The 16,657-nt window shown below is 38.6% G+C and overlaps 1 protein-coding gene across 1 annotated transcript; it reads right to left on the bottom strand.

Annotated features, from left to right (window-relative positions):
- Positions 1-937: 937 nt before the first annotated feature.
- Positions 938-16,508, bottom strand: KLHL28 (kelch like family member 28). Its single transcript, XM_014059951.2, has 5 exons — positions 16,405-16,508; positions 13,424-14,322; positions 10,762-11,205; positions 7,584-7,792; positions 938-5,321 (listed from the first exon to the last, which is right to left on the bottom strand). The coding sequence occupies exons 2-5, from the start codon at positions 14,320-14,322 to the stop codon at positions 5,158-5,160; spliced, it is 1,716 nt and encodes a 571-aa protein (XP_013915426.1). The 5' UTR covers positions 16,405-16,508; the 3' UTR covers positions 938-5,157.
- Between the last annotated feature and the right edge of the window lie 149 nt (positions 16,509-16,657).

Below are 16,657 nucleotides of genomic sequence, written 5' to 3'. Positions count from 1 at the left end.
CGACCTGTCCGAGAGGTAGGAGAACCACCTTAAGACGGTGCCTCCCACTCCCACCTCCCGTAACTGTCGCAGAACGATACCATGGTCGATGGTATCGAAGGCCGCTGAGAGGTCAAGAAGCACTAGGATAGAGGAATGTCCTCTATCCCTGGCCCGCCAGAGATCATCGATCAGCGCGACCAAAGCAGTTTTGGTGCCGTAACCAGGCCTGAAACCCGATTGAAAGGGATCCAGATAATCTGTTTCATCCAAGGTCCGTCAGAGTTGAAAGGCCACCACCTTTGACAACCTTCCCCACGAAGGGGAGGTTGGAGACTGGGCGATAGTTGTTCAAAATGGCTGGATCCAGGGAAGGTTTCTTAAGGAGGGGTCTCACCACCGCATCCTTTAGGGGGTGCGGGAAGGATCCCTCCCGAAGAGAGGTGTTAACAATCCTCTGGAGCCAGCCACATGTCACCTTCCTGCTGGATGAGACCAGCCAGGAGGGACACGGGTCCAGTAAACAGGTGGAGGCACTCACCGCTCCCATGGCCTTGTCCACTTCCTCAGAAGCGACAAGTTGAAACTCGCTCCATAAAATCCAATCAAGACCTTCCCCCGGCACCTCGGCTGGTACCGTCCAAGTGGAGTCCAGGTCCGTCCGAATCCGAGCAATTTTATCCGACAGAAACTGAACCATCATTCTTTATCCAGAAAGTATGTTCTTTCATCCTGCCTTTCTCTTTAACTTTAAATTGATTACATACAATTGTGATTATGAAAGTGATGCTTTTGCAGATCTTATGTCCATTACAGGCCACATTATGGCTGTGAGCTTGATTGAAATCCCTCAACCCTCCCAATAAAAGTGTGTTTACCAATGAATATTTCTGGCTTATCTGTGGTATTTAAAGATGAAGATAATCAAGTTAGATATTTAAAAAAATTACAACCAAACTTTGTCTTCATTAATTTATTTAGTAAAACAGTGCACATTCAAATGAAATGCTGTAGCAATAACAACAGAACATGACCACATTTAGCAAACAAAGGAGAAAATTATGTGGTGGCTTCTTACTCAACTACCATCTTTGTAAAGAAAGCTGGCAGAGAGAGAAAGAACATGAAACTCTGCTGGTAGGAGAACACAACATAAAACAACACTGCCCATCTCCTAACATCCACAATAAATCCCTCTGTGCAGGTGAGAATCTTACCAAAAGCTACTGTGTATGGAGGTTTAGAATTGGGTCACAGAAGTGAAAACACAGATTAGCATGTAAGGCAAAGAAAAGGAATTATTTCTCAGTTCTTTCATGAATGAAAGGGGATTTAAGGCAAGTAGGAGAGTGAGCTCGTATTCTGTTATAGAATGGAAGGAGTTAACAAATGAACCTTGGTAGATGGGGTAGAAGACAAAACAGAGAAGAAAAAAATAGAAATAGAAGACTGCCTAGGTTTGCCACATAACAAAAATATTTAATCACTGTGAGGCTCTGATCCTACTGACATATCTCCAGGAACCCTTTTATTCCATTTAATATTTTTTGACTGGAAAAAAAGACCCAGCCAAGGTGCCAACTATCTCTCATAAATATTCATTTATCATGAATGGAAAAGTGTATTATGAGAAGAAAAATTATTCTATAACAATAGATGCTGGCACTGGAACCAGTGTCTGGTTCTAGAGTTGTGCTTTCAATCAAGATTACAGGTAGTCCTTAACTACATTTGTTTAGTAACCAAAGTGATGACTGGGATGAAAAAAGTGACTTATGACCGTTCCTCATACTTCGGACTGTGGCAGTGTCTCCATGGTCACATGCTCAAAATTTGGGTGCTTGGCAACTCCTATTCATTTACAATGGGTGCAGCATCCCACGGTTACATGATCACCATCTGAGACCTTCCCAGCTGGCTTCTGACAAACAAATTCAATGGGGGAAGCCAGCTTCAATTAATGACTGCAGCAATTTGCTTAATGGCCACAGCAGAAAGAGATCATAAAATTGGGCATACCTCAGTCAGCAACAGCCTCACTTAGTGATGGAAATTCCATCCCAATCATGGTCGTGAGGTTGAGGATTACCGTACTTATATAATGCTACCCTATATTACCTATGTACAAAGCTGTGGATTATTTTTCTTCCAAACCAAAGAAAAAAAATCTAAAAATAAACAGCCAGGAAACGTTAAAGTGCTTTTGCTTAATCATTAAGTAAGTCACTTGAATGGTTTTGTGGAATTAGATGTTAAGGTAAGTACTATTTTAGGAAAGGCTTTCTCTGTAATGCTGAGCTATAAGCAGCTTATTGCAGCCTACAAATTTTAAAATTGGTTGTCCAATTTATCTATACTTGAGCAGTTCAGTGAATGGTGAAAGAGAAGTGACTATGATGAGTTTATTTAAATATAGTATTATTCCCTGTACTTGCTACAGAGATAGTATCTACTGCACTAGTGAATTAATCTAATTGTGACTAAAATAGCTATTTGTGCCTTAAGTCATTGTTAATACAGATGCTCTACACAATTAAAGCAATCAATCAAATCTCCTTATGGACAAATATCAGACTCAACTAAATCAACAATGTCCTTAGCTGAACTGCACAATGAGGGCTACCTTCAAACTGCCTGGAGATTACTAATAACTCAAAAAGTGCTATATTTAGAGTAATTGACTTCTTACTGGGTACATGCCATCACCCAAAAGGGGTACTGAAGAGTATCAAATGTCACGGTCTGCACTCCTTTTTTAAAACAGAAGCAAAACATGTCCTTAACTCTGATGTTCAGATCTGCCAGTCAAAGCAGTTTGAGTGGATGCTTTGCAAAACATGCACGAACAAGGCAGATAATCAGATGAACTCTTCTTAAGTCCTTCAGTTACAATGGGAATTTTTTAAAAGCATTTTCCACTTTGTGATCCCTTTTCTCTCTCTCCTTGTTTAGAGCTGTTCTGTCAGATTCCCAGATTTTCACTATGTGAGCAACTTCTCAAACAAGTACCAAGCATCAATATATTTTTTCTAAATTCAAAGGCAGCTTGAAGAAAGACCTAAGACATATATATATATATCTATATATGCTTTTTTTTGTGAATGCAAACTGAATAGCCGTTGATCCACAACAAGCAATTCCTTCTGTCACATATGATTGCTTTCTTCAGAATCCAGATCTCTCAAACGAGTTTCACTGAAATGAATGAGAATGTCCTAAGCACACAATTCCATGCATTAAAAAAAATCAATGTACATGTTGCATTATGATATTATTGCTGCATAACAGATATCAACTAGCATATTACAAATTGCTTTGTTTCATGGTTAGTTGCTTCAACATTCTGCTTAACTCCACAAACACCTAAACAAGAGTTTTAGGATTTGATAACATCTTCAAGTGTTGGTAGAAAAATGATGTTAAGTAGTTTAAGAAGTGTGCTCTTCTGGTTTTAATTAGAACATTGATTAGCTCATGGAAGAAGAAGAGCTTTTGCAGCTTGATTAGCTGCCATTCTTATTACAGAGCACAAGTTATTAGTCCATAATCTCCCCTTTCGTGTAGACAGAAGTAAAAGGCTCGAAATACAAGTTAGCCAAACATCTTATTATTGCATGTTTGTGAACACTACCAAAAATCATGCTAAAGGGAGATGAGGAGAAATGTACTTTCAAAGGGAGAAAAGGCAGACAAGAATGAATTGAAGTACAACTCTTTCAACAAAACAGAAATATACATTGAAAAGTACCTGAAAGAGAAAACTGCAGAAACAGTTTCAGTTATCATTATTAAATAATATTAAAAAATAGGGTCATGCTTTGTTCTCTTAGAGCCTTAACAGTGAGTTTCAGGGTGATCTATGGATGACCAAAGTTCAATTTATTAGAGGAATTGTCCTATTACAGAACAATCCAATCATTACTAAAAAGTTCTGCTGAGTTCTAGGATATCTCAAAGCAATGTTTGGGGGAGCTGCTAAGAATGCAGAGATAAATATCCAGTATTGTTATCTAATTCATTTTTAAAGGAGAACTATTTCTAAGGAAATCAATACTCCCTTCATTCTCTAATCTGTTCAGGCTTCTTCTGTTCACCAAACATGCTCATCTAAGAAATATTAGCATAAGAAAAGCTTGATAATCTCACAGGAATAGAAAAGAAAAATAGAGTTATATTTCAATTTAGTAGCTATCATTATATATCTTCCAGATCACCAATGACAAAAAAGTCAAAAAATTGCCTTGAATTCAATCCTGTTCATATTCAATCAATTTCTCTTAACATTTCTACCAATCTCAGCAATCTAATTGTTTAGCACCATGTCAAAGTCAGTACACACTGAAAATTTGGTTGTACATTCTTTGTAGTCACTCATTGGCTACATGCCATAAATGTATGCACAGAGGTGGAAGATATTTCTTTCTGGAACATTTACATAGGTGCTGGCATATCATTACACATTATTTTAATAAAATCCAAGCCACATGGGCTTTCCCTACCAGCTAAAAAGCTGTAGGCCTTCAGATAAAGGGCAAGAATGGTTACCTTTTAGATGTACAGATAGATCTGTACATAGTAGAAGAATAAAAATAAAACTTTAAATGCATTGCGCTGAAAATAGCTATCCATTCTTATCCTCCAGTAAATTATCTCTCCACTTTGAAAGGAGGCGTATTAAGTGCAGATAAACAAATTACAGTATCAGATATTTACAAAACCTGTGTAATGTGTGGAGGGAAAAGGCAGCCCTTTAACTGTTCATAAAAAAAAGTGAAGCAATCATGGTCTCTATGTAAATATGGAGACAGACATCTAGAAAGATTGTGCAACACAGTAAAATAATCCCACCCCTTTAGCAATTCCAGTCACAGGAAGATAAAGATCAAAGCTCTGAGTTTGGGAGGTTTTTTTGCCTATTGCAGGCAACACAGTGCTTCTTTTATCAAGGTAAATTATTTCAGATCAATAACAGTGTGCAATTTGGATCCCGTTAAAAAGACAGTTCCATATTCCCTCCTTCCTTTTCTTTCCTATCAGCAATATCCAATTCTCATTTGGGGTTCACCTGTTTGCATTACAATTAAGTCATTCCTCCTTTCTCCCATCTTGAAGAAATACAGCTTCTGCTTTGTACAGGTCGGGCATCTTCAGTGCTACTTGCATCCTCAAACCTATTCTTCAAAGTGCAGTCAAGCCAAAATTACAACGGCAGTACATCATACCAGCAGTGTCCAGCCAGTTATCAGATATAGGGTCATATTTCTGTACGGTATTAAGATAAGACGACCCTGAATGTCCACCAACTACATACAGATATGTATCAATTACAGCTGCACCAACTCCTATTGGGGAAGAAAAAAGAAAATATATTTATATATTTAACATTACAAAATCAAGTCCTTTTCATAGGACAAACATGCAAACTAAAAAAAACCCCACAATTTAAATAAGTGTTAAAGAGCTTGTGGTCGTTATGAGGAAAATGGGATGCAGGAGTATTACGTATATTCACCATCTTCAGATTATATATATGTATATATGTATGTGTGTGTGTGTGTGTGTGTGTGTATATACATATATATATATACATATACATATATATACACACACACACACACACATATATACGGCAAGTAAAAACCTAATCATCATCATCATCATGAATGCTGTAATGTGGAGGGTGGAAAATGTCCAAAGAGCAGGTGTTTTCTTGAGGGAGGGGGGAACACCTATAAAATTCTCCCTTCAACTCATCTCTTCACTGCCCTTCTCTATCATAGAGCCTAGCAAAAGACAATAGTACAGGAAACTCAGAACAGAAATGGCCAAATATTACTCCAATATCACGAAAATAGGTTAGGCAGAAAATGCTTTCTGGAACAAATTCTTGGTCTCTAGATTATGCTTTTACTGCCATAAAGAGTTTTGGCTGAGGAAGAAAGCAGCAATTTATCCTTGAAAATTTGATTGAAATAGCTCTGTTCTCTAGAATCAAGGATCTAAGAAACAGTTGCAATAACAGCTCTGAGGACCTTGTCCACTTCCTCAGATCCAATAGAATCAAACTGCTCCAAGATAATCAGGTAAGTCTCTAATGCACGGGTGTCAAACTCAGTGTCATGTGACATATCACATTTTCCCCTTCACGGAGCTGGGGTGGGTGTGGCCTGCGTGTGACGCATCTGGCCTGCAAGCTGCCAGTTTGACACGCCTGCAATGGATCTGCTCCAAGCTTGGTTTCCAGTTGAGAACGGATCCAAGCAATTTTGTCTGCTATATCCTTGACAAATTCCTCCACATGATTTCCTAGGTGCAACTGAGGAATTGAAGACTGCATGTGTATGCTGATGGGATTTGGGAGAGTATATGTTCTGGTTAGTCTGAGATTCTATCTTTTCTCATTTTCTTTTTTAAATGCCATCTCAAGACATTGGGAAAAGGATGTTGTCATTGTTAAACTGAATGAAACAGAGGTCATGGGAGGGGCCTCTGTGTGTCATGTTTGTTTGGTGTGGTCATTGATACTTGAGAAGTGTGTGAATTGATCAACTAAAAATTTTCACTTAGCTTGGAAGCTTTTTCTGCTAAACTGGATATCAGGCTGAACAGAGAGGGAAGTCCTGTTTCTATCAAAATGTTTGCCTCATAAGTAAATGGCTGCTAATGGGCTGTCTCTCCAGAAATGCTTCAGCTGTGAACATCAGAAACCTCACAAGGACAGCCACCTATTCCTTATGTCATCCTTTCTCCAGTCATTTCTCTTGTGTACCTATTTCTTCATAAGCTCAACCTCTCCTTGGACTCTGCAAAATTTGCCTGCGCTATGCCTGTTAGCTGCAAGCCCAGGACAAGAAGGAGAAGAGAATGTGGAATTTCCAGAGGAAGATTTACTTTTGCAGACTGGGCTTTATAGTTTGCAGAGATCTGTTGTGACCCTAACACCTGAGCCAAATAATGAAGTAGCAGGATGGAAATAAGGGTGATTCTATATTATACACATAAAGTTATGTTTGCAAATTCAAAAATATGTAGTAGTTCCCAAATAGATAACTGCCTCACAGGAAAGGATCCTGTAAAAATAGAAGTTACTAGAAGAGTAAGAAAAAAATCAGCTTAGTTGGATTCATTAACAGCTATAAGATCTAGAATAGTATCAAATGAATATCTAAGCAATATTACTACTCAACCACAAAAACGTCTAACTCTAGAATTGACATGCTGTCTATCTACATTCCCATAAAACTAAGTTTAATGTATTTTGTGCTAGGAAGCCCTCTGAAATCCTAAATGATCCAATGTTTTGTGCCACCATCTTTATTAATATAATCACCATATTCTTTTTTCCAGGTTTTTTTTATATATATATTTATCCTAGCAAGGATAAGTTTGTTTGTTTTTTAGGAAAAGACAACTGAATAGCACTTTGGAGCATTCTTACACGATATCCCATTTGCACTGAATTAGCACAGTAAGAGGGAACTCAGTGATGATTTTTTTTTTTATTAACCGTAAGACTTAATTGCTCCCAAAGTGACATGAAAAAAGGAACAACAAAATTCAACTGAACAGAAGGAGTTTAGATAATAAACTGAGAAGTTTATTACCAGTTCGGGGTTCCTTCATCGGATGACAAACAGTCCATTGCTTTTGGTGTGGATCATATCGTTCAATGCTGGACAAATGAGAAACACCATTGTGCCCTCCAACTACAAAAATGAAGCCCAACATAACCCCAACACCGAAGTTTATTCTCTTGTCTGCCATGGGTGCAACTGATTCCCAGGAGTCCTTGTTGGGATCATAACGTTCCACACTGCAGATGGAAACAAACAACAGCATTTAATGAGCAGAATTTCTACTGATTACTGCAAGTTAGTACTGTAGCTGCTTTCATGAGGAATAACCAGCAAATTGCAATTCCCACATGAAAGCAGCTTCAATGGCCTCTTGAGATAGTCTATAATACAAGTTATAGTCAAGGTATTTTGATAGCACATAAAACTGTGCAGTCAAGATAGAAATCAGGGAGCAAAAGGAGAGAAAGGATTGAATATGGCTTAAGGTATAAAACAAACCAACTATTTTTTAAATCAATGAATGTATGACAATTATACAATTGAGGAGATAAAGGGAAGTATAGCATCTAGCCACAATACAAAAAATACCCCCTAACCCTAGTTTAATGGGATTGAGTTGTGTGTCCTTTTGATGATTAAAATACAGGTAGCCCTTGACATCTAACAGTTCATTTAGTGACCGTCTGAAGTTATGATGCCACTGAAAAAGTAGCTTATGACCAGTTTTCACAATTATGACCGTTGCAGCATCCCCATGGTCACATGATCAATATTCAGATGCTTAGCAGCTAACTCATATTTATGACGGTTGCAGTGTCCTGGAGTCATGTGATCTCCGTCTGTGGCATTCTGACAAGCAAAGTCAACGAGGAAACCAGATTCATTTAAGAACCGTCTTAGTAACTTAACAGGTGCAGTGGTGGCAAGGAAGGTCATAAAATGGGGCAAAATTCACTTAACAGTTTCGCTTAGCAACATAAATTTTGGGATCAATTGTTGTCATTAAGTCAAGGACTACCTGTACCACAGACATTTCCACATATAGCAAACAAAGTATGAAATAGAGCTAAAAAATTACGTAAAAAGGTAGTAAATGTAGAACAAAAGACTCAAACATTTGCCTGTAGCAGTGTAAAGGCAGGAAAATTTTGTATCTGATGTCGCTCAAGCAAACAGGGCTGCCTGGTTTTGCTCTACATCCATCACTTGGCCAGACAGTCCATCACGGATAGGATTCTGTAAATCCATTTCCTAGATTACCTCGCCCCCCCGGCAAACAAACAAACAAACAAACAAACACCTGTGCAGTCATATGCACCACAACTCTCTTTTGTCCTTCTTCCTGCAAAATTTCTCTGAACTGCAAAAAAACAGGGCATTTTTCTAAATGCCTTTCCACTGGGTTTCTATAAAAGTCCAGAAGGAATGAAAAGGGACTACCTTTTTTCCTATGATCTTTGAAAAGAAGAACAGAATAACAGAGTTGGAAGGGACTTTGGAGGTTTTCTAGTCCAGGCAGGAAACCTTATACCATTTCAGACTAATGATTGTCCAATCTCTTCTTAAAAACCTCTAGTGTTGGAGCATTCCCAACTTCTGGAGACAAGTTGTTTTACTGGTTAATTGTTCTAACTGTCAGGAAATTTCTCCCTGTTCCCTGTGTGCGCATGTTTGGAGGTGATTGGCCCCTCCCATAGGACATAAAGGAGGAGCAAAGGCACATGAGCCTTCGCAGGAAGCAACTTGGTTTATGCAGGTCAGTTTACCTTCTGAAAATACGTTTGGACTCTTTGCTCTGTGTGGTCTTGTCAAGCAAATTGCCAATTAAGTCTTTGGCAGTGTTTTCAAAGAAGATAAAGGTGGGTGCTTATGGCAGCCTCCTGTAGAACTCTTTACTACTATTTGGAACATAAAAAGAGGATTTTTGGATTTAATTGTGTGCATTTTACTGGATCAGGAAGCCTAGGACAGAACACTTGGCATTCTCTTGCTCTCAAAAATAGCTCAACGAGCTAATGCTACCCCAATTTTTTTTTAAATGCAGCCAATGATCTGTTTATAATGCTGGCAACCCCACTCCGCCCCACAGGAAAAAAAAAACCTTGGCATTTGGGAAACACAAACCTTTCTTTCTTCAAACAGACCATAAATTAAGTTAAAACATTGGCTTCCAGGGGCTCTTTCATTTCATTCAAGAACTTTCAAGCTGCCTTAGTATTAATCACATACAAATTACATACTAATTTGTGCTGTTAGGTGATTGTGGTGTTATTTTTCTATAATAGGAAAGAGACTTGAACATTATACTACAGCAGTGTTATTACATGTTTGTAATGGTCTTTGCATAACCAAGTTTTGATTAAGTTTTAGGACAATTTTTAATTTCAGATTTAACTTTTTATTAATGAGGATTGCCCATTAAAAGTCTGCAGAATGGATTGGGTTAGAGTGAAATGATATAAACCTCTACTGTAGTAGGCAAGTTGCACTCTAATTTTGTATGTGTTTAATATGGGGAATTTTTGCTTTAATTTAAACCAGCAGACATATAGGGAAAAATTACCAGGCCGTGTTCACATTATGTTCTTACCCATAGTTAATTTAATTATTATTTTCCTAACACTTTAGAAAATTGCATTAACATAGCACACTCAACAATAAATTAGCCCCAAGCGCATTTACACAACACACTTGCAAAAAATGTAGTTAGCATTTCAGTGTACGGTTATGTCAGGAATACAACCTCAGGCTACAGTAATGAAATTATGTTGTTCTGTACAAGCCTGGGATATCATATAATTAATCTTACATCATCAACCAGTTGCTCTCATAAAGGGAGTTTTTAGTTAGAATGAACACTTGGTTTCTGACATGTGTGTGCACATAACCAATAAGTACCACAGTATGATTTAAGACCTAACCAAATATATGTAATTTCTTTGGAAAAAAGAACCCACAAGAATAATTTTAACAAACAATTCCAAGAAATTCCTTGGACAAATTACCTGAAGCATGAATTATGAAGGCATTGTCACACTGGGAATAATTAATAAGGTAGAGGGTCCTGCATATTATTGTTTTGCTGTATAGCACCCAGAGTGGTTTTCCATGAGAGGATGCCCATATAATTATATGATCAGATCAAATCAATAAATGTTTAACAACAACTACAATAATAAACTGCCAAGCTTAAACTTGCACTTGCCTGTTCATATGAGCCGGACCATAGCCCCCAATGGCATAAATCATTCCATCTAAAACAGCTGCAGCAAAGCAACTCCGGGTTTTGTTCATTGGTGCAACAGGTTGCCACTCCTTCACTTTTGGAATATATTTCTCCACAGATTGCAGGTAGGACTGTCCATCATAACCTCCCAAGGCATAGATTTCTCGTGACAAAACTGTTACGCCCAGTGTACTTCGGCTCTTGTTCATACTCTCAATCGATGTCCAAGTATTTGTATCAGGGTCCCAGCATTCCACAGAGCTTTCATGCTTCCGATAATTGATGCCTTGACACATGTGGGTTGCAATTCCTCCAATTACATAGATTTTCTGATCAAGGGCACAGATTCCAAATTCATAGCGAGGAACACTCAGAGGTGCTAAGCCTATCCAAGAGTCATTCTTAGGAAAATACATCTCAACACTGAAGAAGACAAAAAAAACAATCATGAGGCAAAAAGTTCAATATATCAAAAGGTGATATCCCCATTGGAATTTAAACACTTTTATCCCATGTCTTATTTATTTCCAACATATTTTTTTTAATGCTGGTTTGAGTTGCTTGATACTGAACCCATCTTCTAAATGGACCCCTACGGACAAAAACATTGTAACTGAATTAATGTTTTGTATTAAACCATATATGGTTTAGCCTTAATGCTTTGGGTAAACTAAGTCATTGTGGCTTGTAAATAATAGCTGATGGTTTAGCAGCTAAGTGTGATCTCTGTAGCATATTCATCAAACTAATTATAAACAAACTGCTGCTCAGTTTGAGGTATGTAACCAGTCTCTAAATCATAAGATTTGGAAAGAAATTCAGGATAACAAATATTAAAAGTAATTTTACTTGCAATATTTATTTATATGAAACTATCATTATTTGATTTGTTCTGAGAACACATAGGGCAGTGATGGCTAGCCCTTTTGCCATCGCATGCCAAAAGCGGGGAGAGCACGGGCGAGTGTGCCCACACCCATAATTCTATGTGCACGACACCCCCCCCCGCACATACAGGCGTGACTCCTGCCCTCCCCCTCCTTTTGGTGCGCGATGGACCCGTTTTTGCCCTCCTCAGACTTCAGAAGCTTTCTAAGAGCTTGGGGGGGGGGGGTGAAAATGGCCTCCCCCCACCCCGGAGGCTTCAGGAGGCTTCCCTGAAGACTCCGGAGGATGAAAAATAAGCCAACATGCAAACCGTAAGTTTGGGGACTAAAGCCTCCGGAGGAAGAAAAATGACTGAAGTCAGCTGGCCAATGCGCTGCAGCTGACAGGGCAACGCCTCGCATGCCCTAACAAATGGCTCCGCATGCCACCTGTGGCACGCATGCCATAGGCTCACCATCACGGACATAGGGGATACTATCACACAGGATTCTTGTGATCACAACACTTTATATCATTCAAAATTTATCAAAACAGAGCTTTATTGTTTTGAAAAACAACTTACCTCCTTAATTATATTGTTAGCCGCCCGGAGTCCTACGGGATTGGCCGGCATACAAATGTTATTAAACTTTGAAACTAATGAAAAGATTGCTCACCAGAACTGAAAGGCCCTAAAAATATGGTCACTAATGGAGATGAAGGCTGATTTGATTATGTTGCTGTTGTCATGAGAGTGGAATTTTTTATGAGTTATAAGTTTTATGTGGTGGGTGTTTTCAAATGTTATAAAGCCACTAGTGTCACCTGTGTATGAATTGGGTGGCTATATAAATTTGTTTAGTAAATACATAAACTTAGATTCAGATAATTGGCAAAATTTGGAGTGAAGCCATCCTAGCTAGTTTCTCCATCTATCTTTCATAGTCTTTCAATTTACTGCTGCTGTAAAAGAAGGTTAAACGTATAAACAGTTCACACAAAATCTACTCTGCAAGATTTCCTAAATCTTTAGAGTGGCCTAAGCAAAAGGATTACAAGGAAGAAAGGGAATTTAAACTAACAGCAATATCCATTCTATCCATTCCATGGTGCTTTAATAAAACTACTACTCAACATTTGGAGGTAATATAGTCAAGCAAAAAGGTGAGGCAGGGTCATAAGTGAGTTGTTGACTTTCTAAATATGAGCTGTCATATATTTTACAGCTAGCAATTTTAGGCAATGAAACTGATTACCGGATAATTAACCTCAATATATTCTTTGTTGTAGTAACAACTCTGACAGTTGACAAAGAAACATTATAAGACCATTCCTACGTCTAACAGAACAGAAGTTAGATTTGCAGTTCTTATTTATACTTCCACTTTATACTTAATTATGTGTGTGTGTGTGGGGAACCTTCTGTTCCTTTTTAGTAAATGGGATAAATAGACTGATTTGATTAAGATATAAATAAATTCCTGGACTAAAAGATTGTTAATAATTCAGGCTGTGATAGTGAGAGCAGCAGAAAAATGAAGAATATTCAAAATTATAACACCCTGGTCAATTATATCCTTTTCTAAGGCTTCTGCATTCCAGACTATCCCCTTTTTCTACTATGGCATGAGAAGCCACTGAAGGTTGTCAAAACCTGTATAGTTTCTTCAGAGATAGGCTCCACTAGCTTCTTTGACTTGTGAACAGAAGAGGTTAGCAAGACAAGCCTGCTTAAACCCAGGGTGTTTTTTGTTCTTGTGGCTGTTATTCTCACCTTTCCAAACAAGCAAAGAGTCCAGCTTTTCCTCCCACTGCACAGAGCACTTTAGGAGGGCAGCGAAGACGTGTAGTTAGTATAGTTTGATATGAAAGTCTGTGTTCAGGCATGAAATGGTACTTCAAGGCTTCATTCAACAGGTGTTTACAGGTATGGTCATCACGAATGAGATGATTGGCTTCATAAAGTCTCGTGAGAAATTTAACACTCAACAGAGGCAGTCGTACACAGTGAAGTAGCTGCGCCAGAAATTTCTGACGCACCTGCACATCATATTTGATCCAAGATTCCAGCGCATAAAAAACCATTTCCTCCGTAACCACATTCAAGCAGTCATTGGAAACAATTTCTTCCAGCTCAGAATGGGTAAGTTCAAAGAACTCTTCTGTCTGACAAACATCTTCAAAGTTCTGACAAATATATTTATTGGCAGCCGAGTACAGATCATGGCAGCCATAAGTCTCTGCAAAACGGGAGATACCAAGACAATTGCCAGGATCCAGCTGGTTTTCTAAAAAGGTACAACATTCTTTCAGCACAAGCTTGATTTGCAAGAGATTGGCAGCGGGGAGAAGTGATTCCACGGTGTCCTGTGATATGAATACAGTCCCAGTATAGGCATATTCCACTATGGCCTGCAGAGCTGCTTCTGCAATGCATTGGAATTCTACTTCAGAGTTTTCTTTTTCAGAGAGATTGCCACTAAACATGGCTTTGAAATATGGACTGATACTAGCAAGCACAACTTTATGGGCATGGATCTTGACATCTCCAACCCGAAGGATGACATCACAAAGTTCATGGTGCTGGCGGAGTAAGTTCAGGCCTTGCAGGAGTTGCTCTGAATGCAGGGGAATTAGATTAGCAATCATATAGGTTGGAGATGACTGGTCCATCTGTTAAAATAAATTTAAAACACATTTTCATAAAGTTTTAACTAATATACTTTTGATACATACAAAGCAATATAAGGACTCGTGCCCTTATCACAATGCAATGTCTTTGATATAGGGAAACTTTGAAGACTTCTCAAAAACTGCATCTGATGCAAAATGCAACAGTCTGTTTATTGAGCCACTTGAGTCACATTATACTAATTTTGTGAACTCTGCATTGGTTACCAATGGATTTCTAGGTGAATTTTAAAGTCTAGTTTGACTTATATGGCTTGGCTCCTATGTATTCCAACCAGATTTGGCCCATTCAAGGATCTCTTGCAAAAGTTTCATAGGAAGTGAATGGAACCAGAATGTGCTTGTTTTCCAATACGGTATTAGCATTATGAAATAGCCTCTCTCGAGATTATGAATGTCAACAGATTATTCTCTCTGCATTTTATTTCAAATCATTCCTATTTTTAAAAATCACCAAGCTTATCTTTATCTTTCTCTGCTTTCTTTTTGGATAGAAATACTGAAACTCTATTGTAAAGAGGTTTTCATATTCTCTCTACAAACCCAAATTATATTCTTTTCACACACATATGTATGTGTATATACACACATAAAACTACTTTTTATTTGCAGTGATTTACTGATTTGAATAACAATAATAAAAAAGAACTGTACTGAAATAGAAAGTTTGAGTCTGAAACATTAGTAGTATGGAGCAGAAAATAACAAGTCTGCCTAAAGTTAGCAGTAAGACAATAACCACAGTATGGTTAGATATTCTCTATGTTATACTGTTTGGTTTATGTGCACTAAGCAGGGCAACACTTTAAAATCCCCAAAAAGCTGCTTTAGAATGTACAGAAAAGCAAACAACTAGTGAGTCATTAAAGTAACCTTTCTGTGTCAAAGTATAAAACTTTACAACAAACTCTTAAGTGCTTTATCTTTAAGCTCCTTGAATTGTTATGACTATGGGAATGCTCATTCATTTCTGGCGAATATTACTTTGGATGTCCTCATCACAATAATTAGTAAAACGTGAATTTTCCAGAGCCACCACAGGTCCCTACATTATTCTTCCCCTCCCACAACAAAAAAGTTAAAATCTACATTTGAAAACCAGCAATTTACAGCATGTATATTTGATTATAGGGGACACAGTGGCTCAGATGCTAAGACACTGAGCTTATCGATCAGAAAGGTCGGCAGTTTGGTGGTTCGAATCCCTAGCACTGCCTAACAGAGTGAGCTCCTGTTACTAGTCCCAGCTTCTGCCAACCTAGCAGTTCGAAAGCATGTAAAAATGCAAATAGAAAAATAGGGACCACCTTTGGTGGGAATGTAACAGTGTTCCATGTGTCTTTGGCATTTAGTCATGCCAGCCACATGACCAGAGAGACGTCTTCAGACAGTGCTGGCTGTCAAAGTCTTTGGCTTTGAAACAGAGATGAGTACCGCCCCCTAGAGTTGGGAACAACTAGCACGCATATGCGAGGGGAACTTTTACCTTTACCTTTATACTTGATTATGATAACCTCGGTCCAAGGCAAATGATCAACTTTTAACACGAATTTTCTTGTCTCAAGACAGACATATTAGACATGACAGAAATTGCTATCAATTCATTTGAAAACCAAGTCAATCACTTTCTGTTCTTGCATTCAGGTCTAGTAACCCCAACTGCCAGCCAACTGTTCCCAATACTATTTGGGGGAGAGGGGGGGATAGTTGCCGAGCGCGTAAAGACGACAAAGGTACCTTAACCTGCCAAGAGGGAAGAACCGAAAACGTTTTTAACAAATACCCATCACACCCATTTGCAAAGGAGGGCGAGGAACGAGAAAAACAAGGACATTACACTTATGCTTATATGTTTATATGTTATATGCATACTTCTACTTGTTTTCTCAGACATGTTGACAAACCAAAATAAATAAAAACAAAACCTCCCCCAGCCAGTCATCCCTTCCAACCTCCGTCTCGTATTATGCTGGAATTTTACCCCCCACGTAACCGAGCCACGTTCTTTCCCGCCCAAATTCCTCCAATCCCTCACAATTAATATCGCGGGGAAGGGTCACTCACCGGACTCAGGGGACGGCAGATCAGTCGGGCGGGAGGGCCTCAGCGGGCTCCTTCCAGGCACAACAACACAGCCAGAGGCAGCGGAAGAGGAGAAGGGAAAGAGGCGACGGCTGGCTGCGTTATTTCCGCTAAAGATCCAAAGACTCCTCCCTCCTCCTCCAAAATTTCGACCCCCGGCAGCCTTTTCACCGCTTACGGGGAGAGGAGTTGTCACAATTGTACATTCCAATTTTACATTTGAAAGAAAGCAAAA

This window comes from Thamnophis sirtalis, unplaced genomic scaffold (genome assembly GCF_051295495.1).
Source record: "Thamnophis sirtalis isolate CommonGarterSnake01/CBP01778 unplaced genomic scaffold, rThaSir2_p1.2 scaffold_1, whole genome shotgun sequence".
NCBI lineage: Eukaryota > Metazoa > Chordata > Lepidosauria > Squamata > Natricidae > Thamnophis > Thamnophis sirtalis.
This window is presented reverse-complemented; position numbering and strand designations above follow the sequence as displayed.

Excerpts from the sequence above, each read along its gene's own strand:
- KLHL28 (XM_014059951.2), bottom strand. The coding sequence starts at position 14,322 with ATGGACCAGTCATCTCCAACCTATATGATTGCTAATCTAATTCCCCTG. Across the intron at positions 11,206-13,423 it reads CTCTTTGCTTGTTTGGAAAG|TGTTGAGATGTATTTTCCTA; the intron begins GTGAGAATAACA and ends TGTCTTCTTCAG. Across the intron at positions 5,322-7,583 it reads GATGAAGGAACCCCGAACTG|GAGTTGGTGCAGCTGTAATT; the intron begins GTAATAAACTTC and ends CTTCCCCAATAG.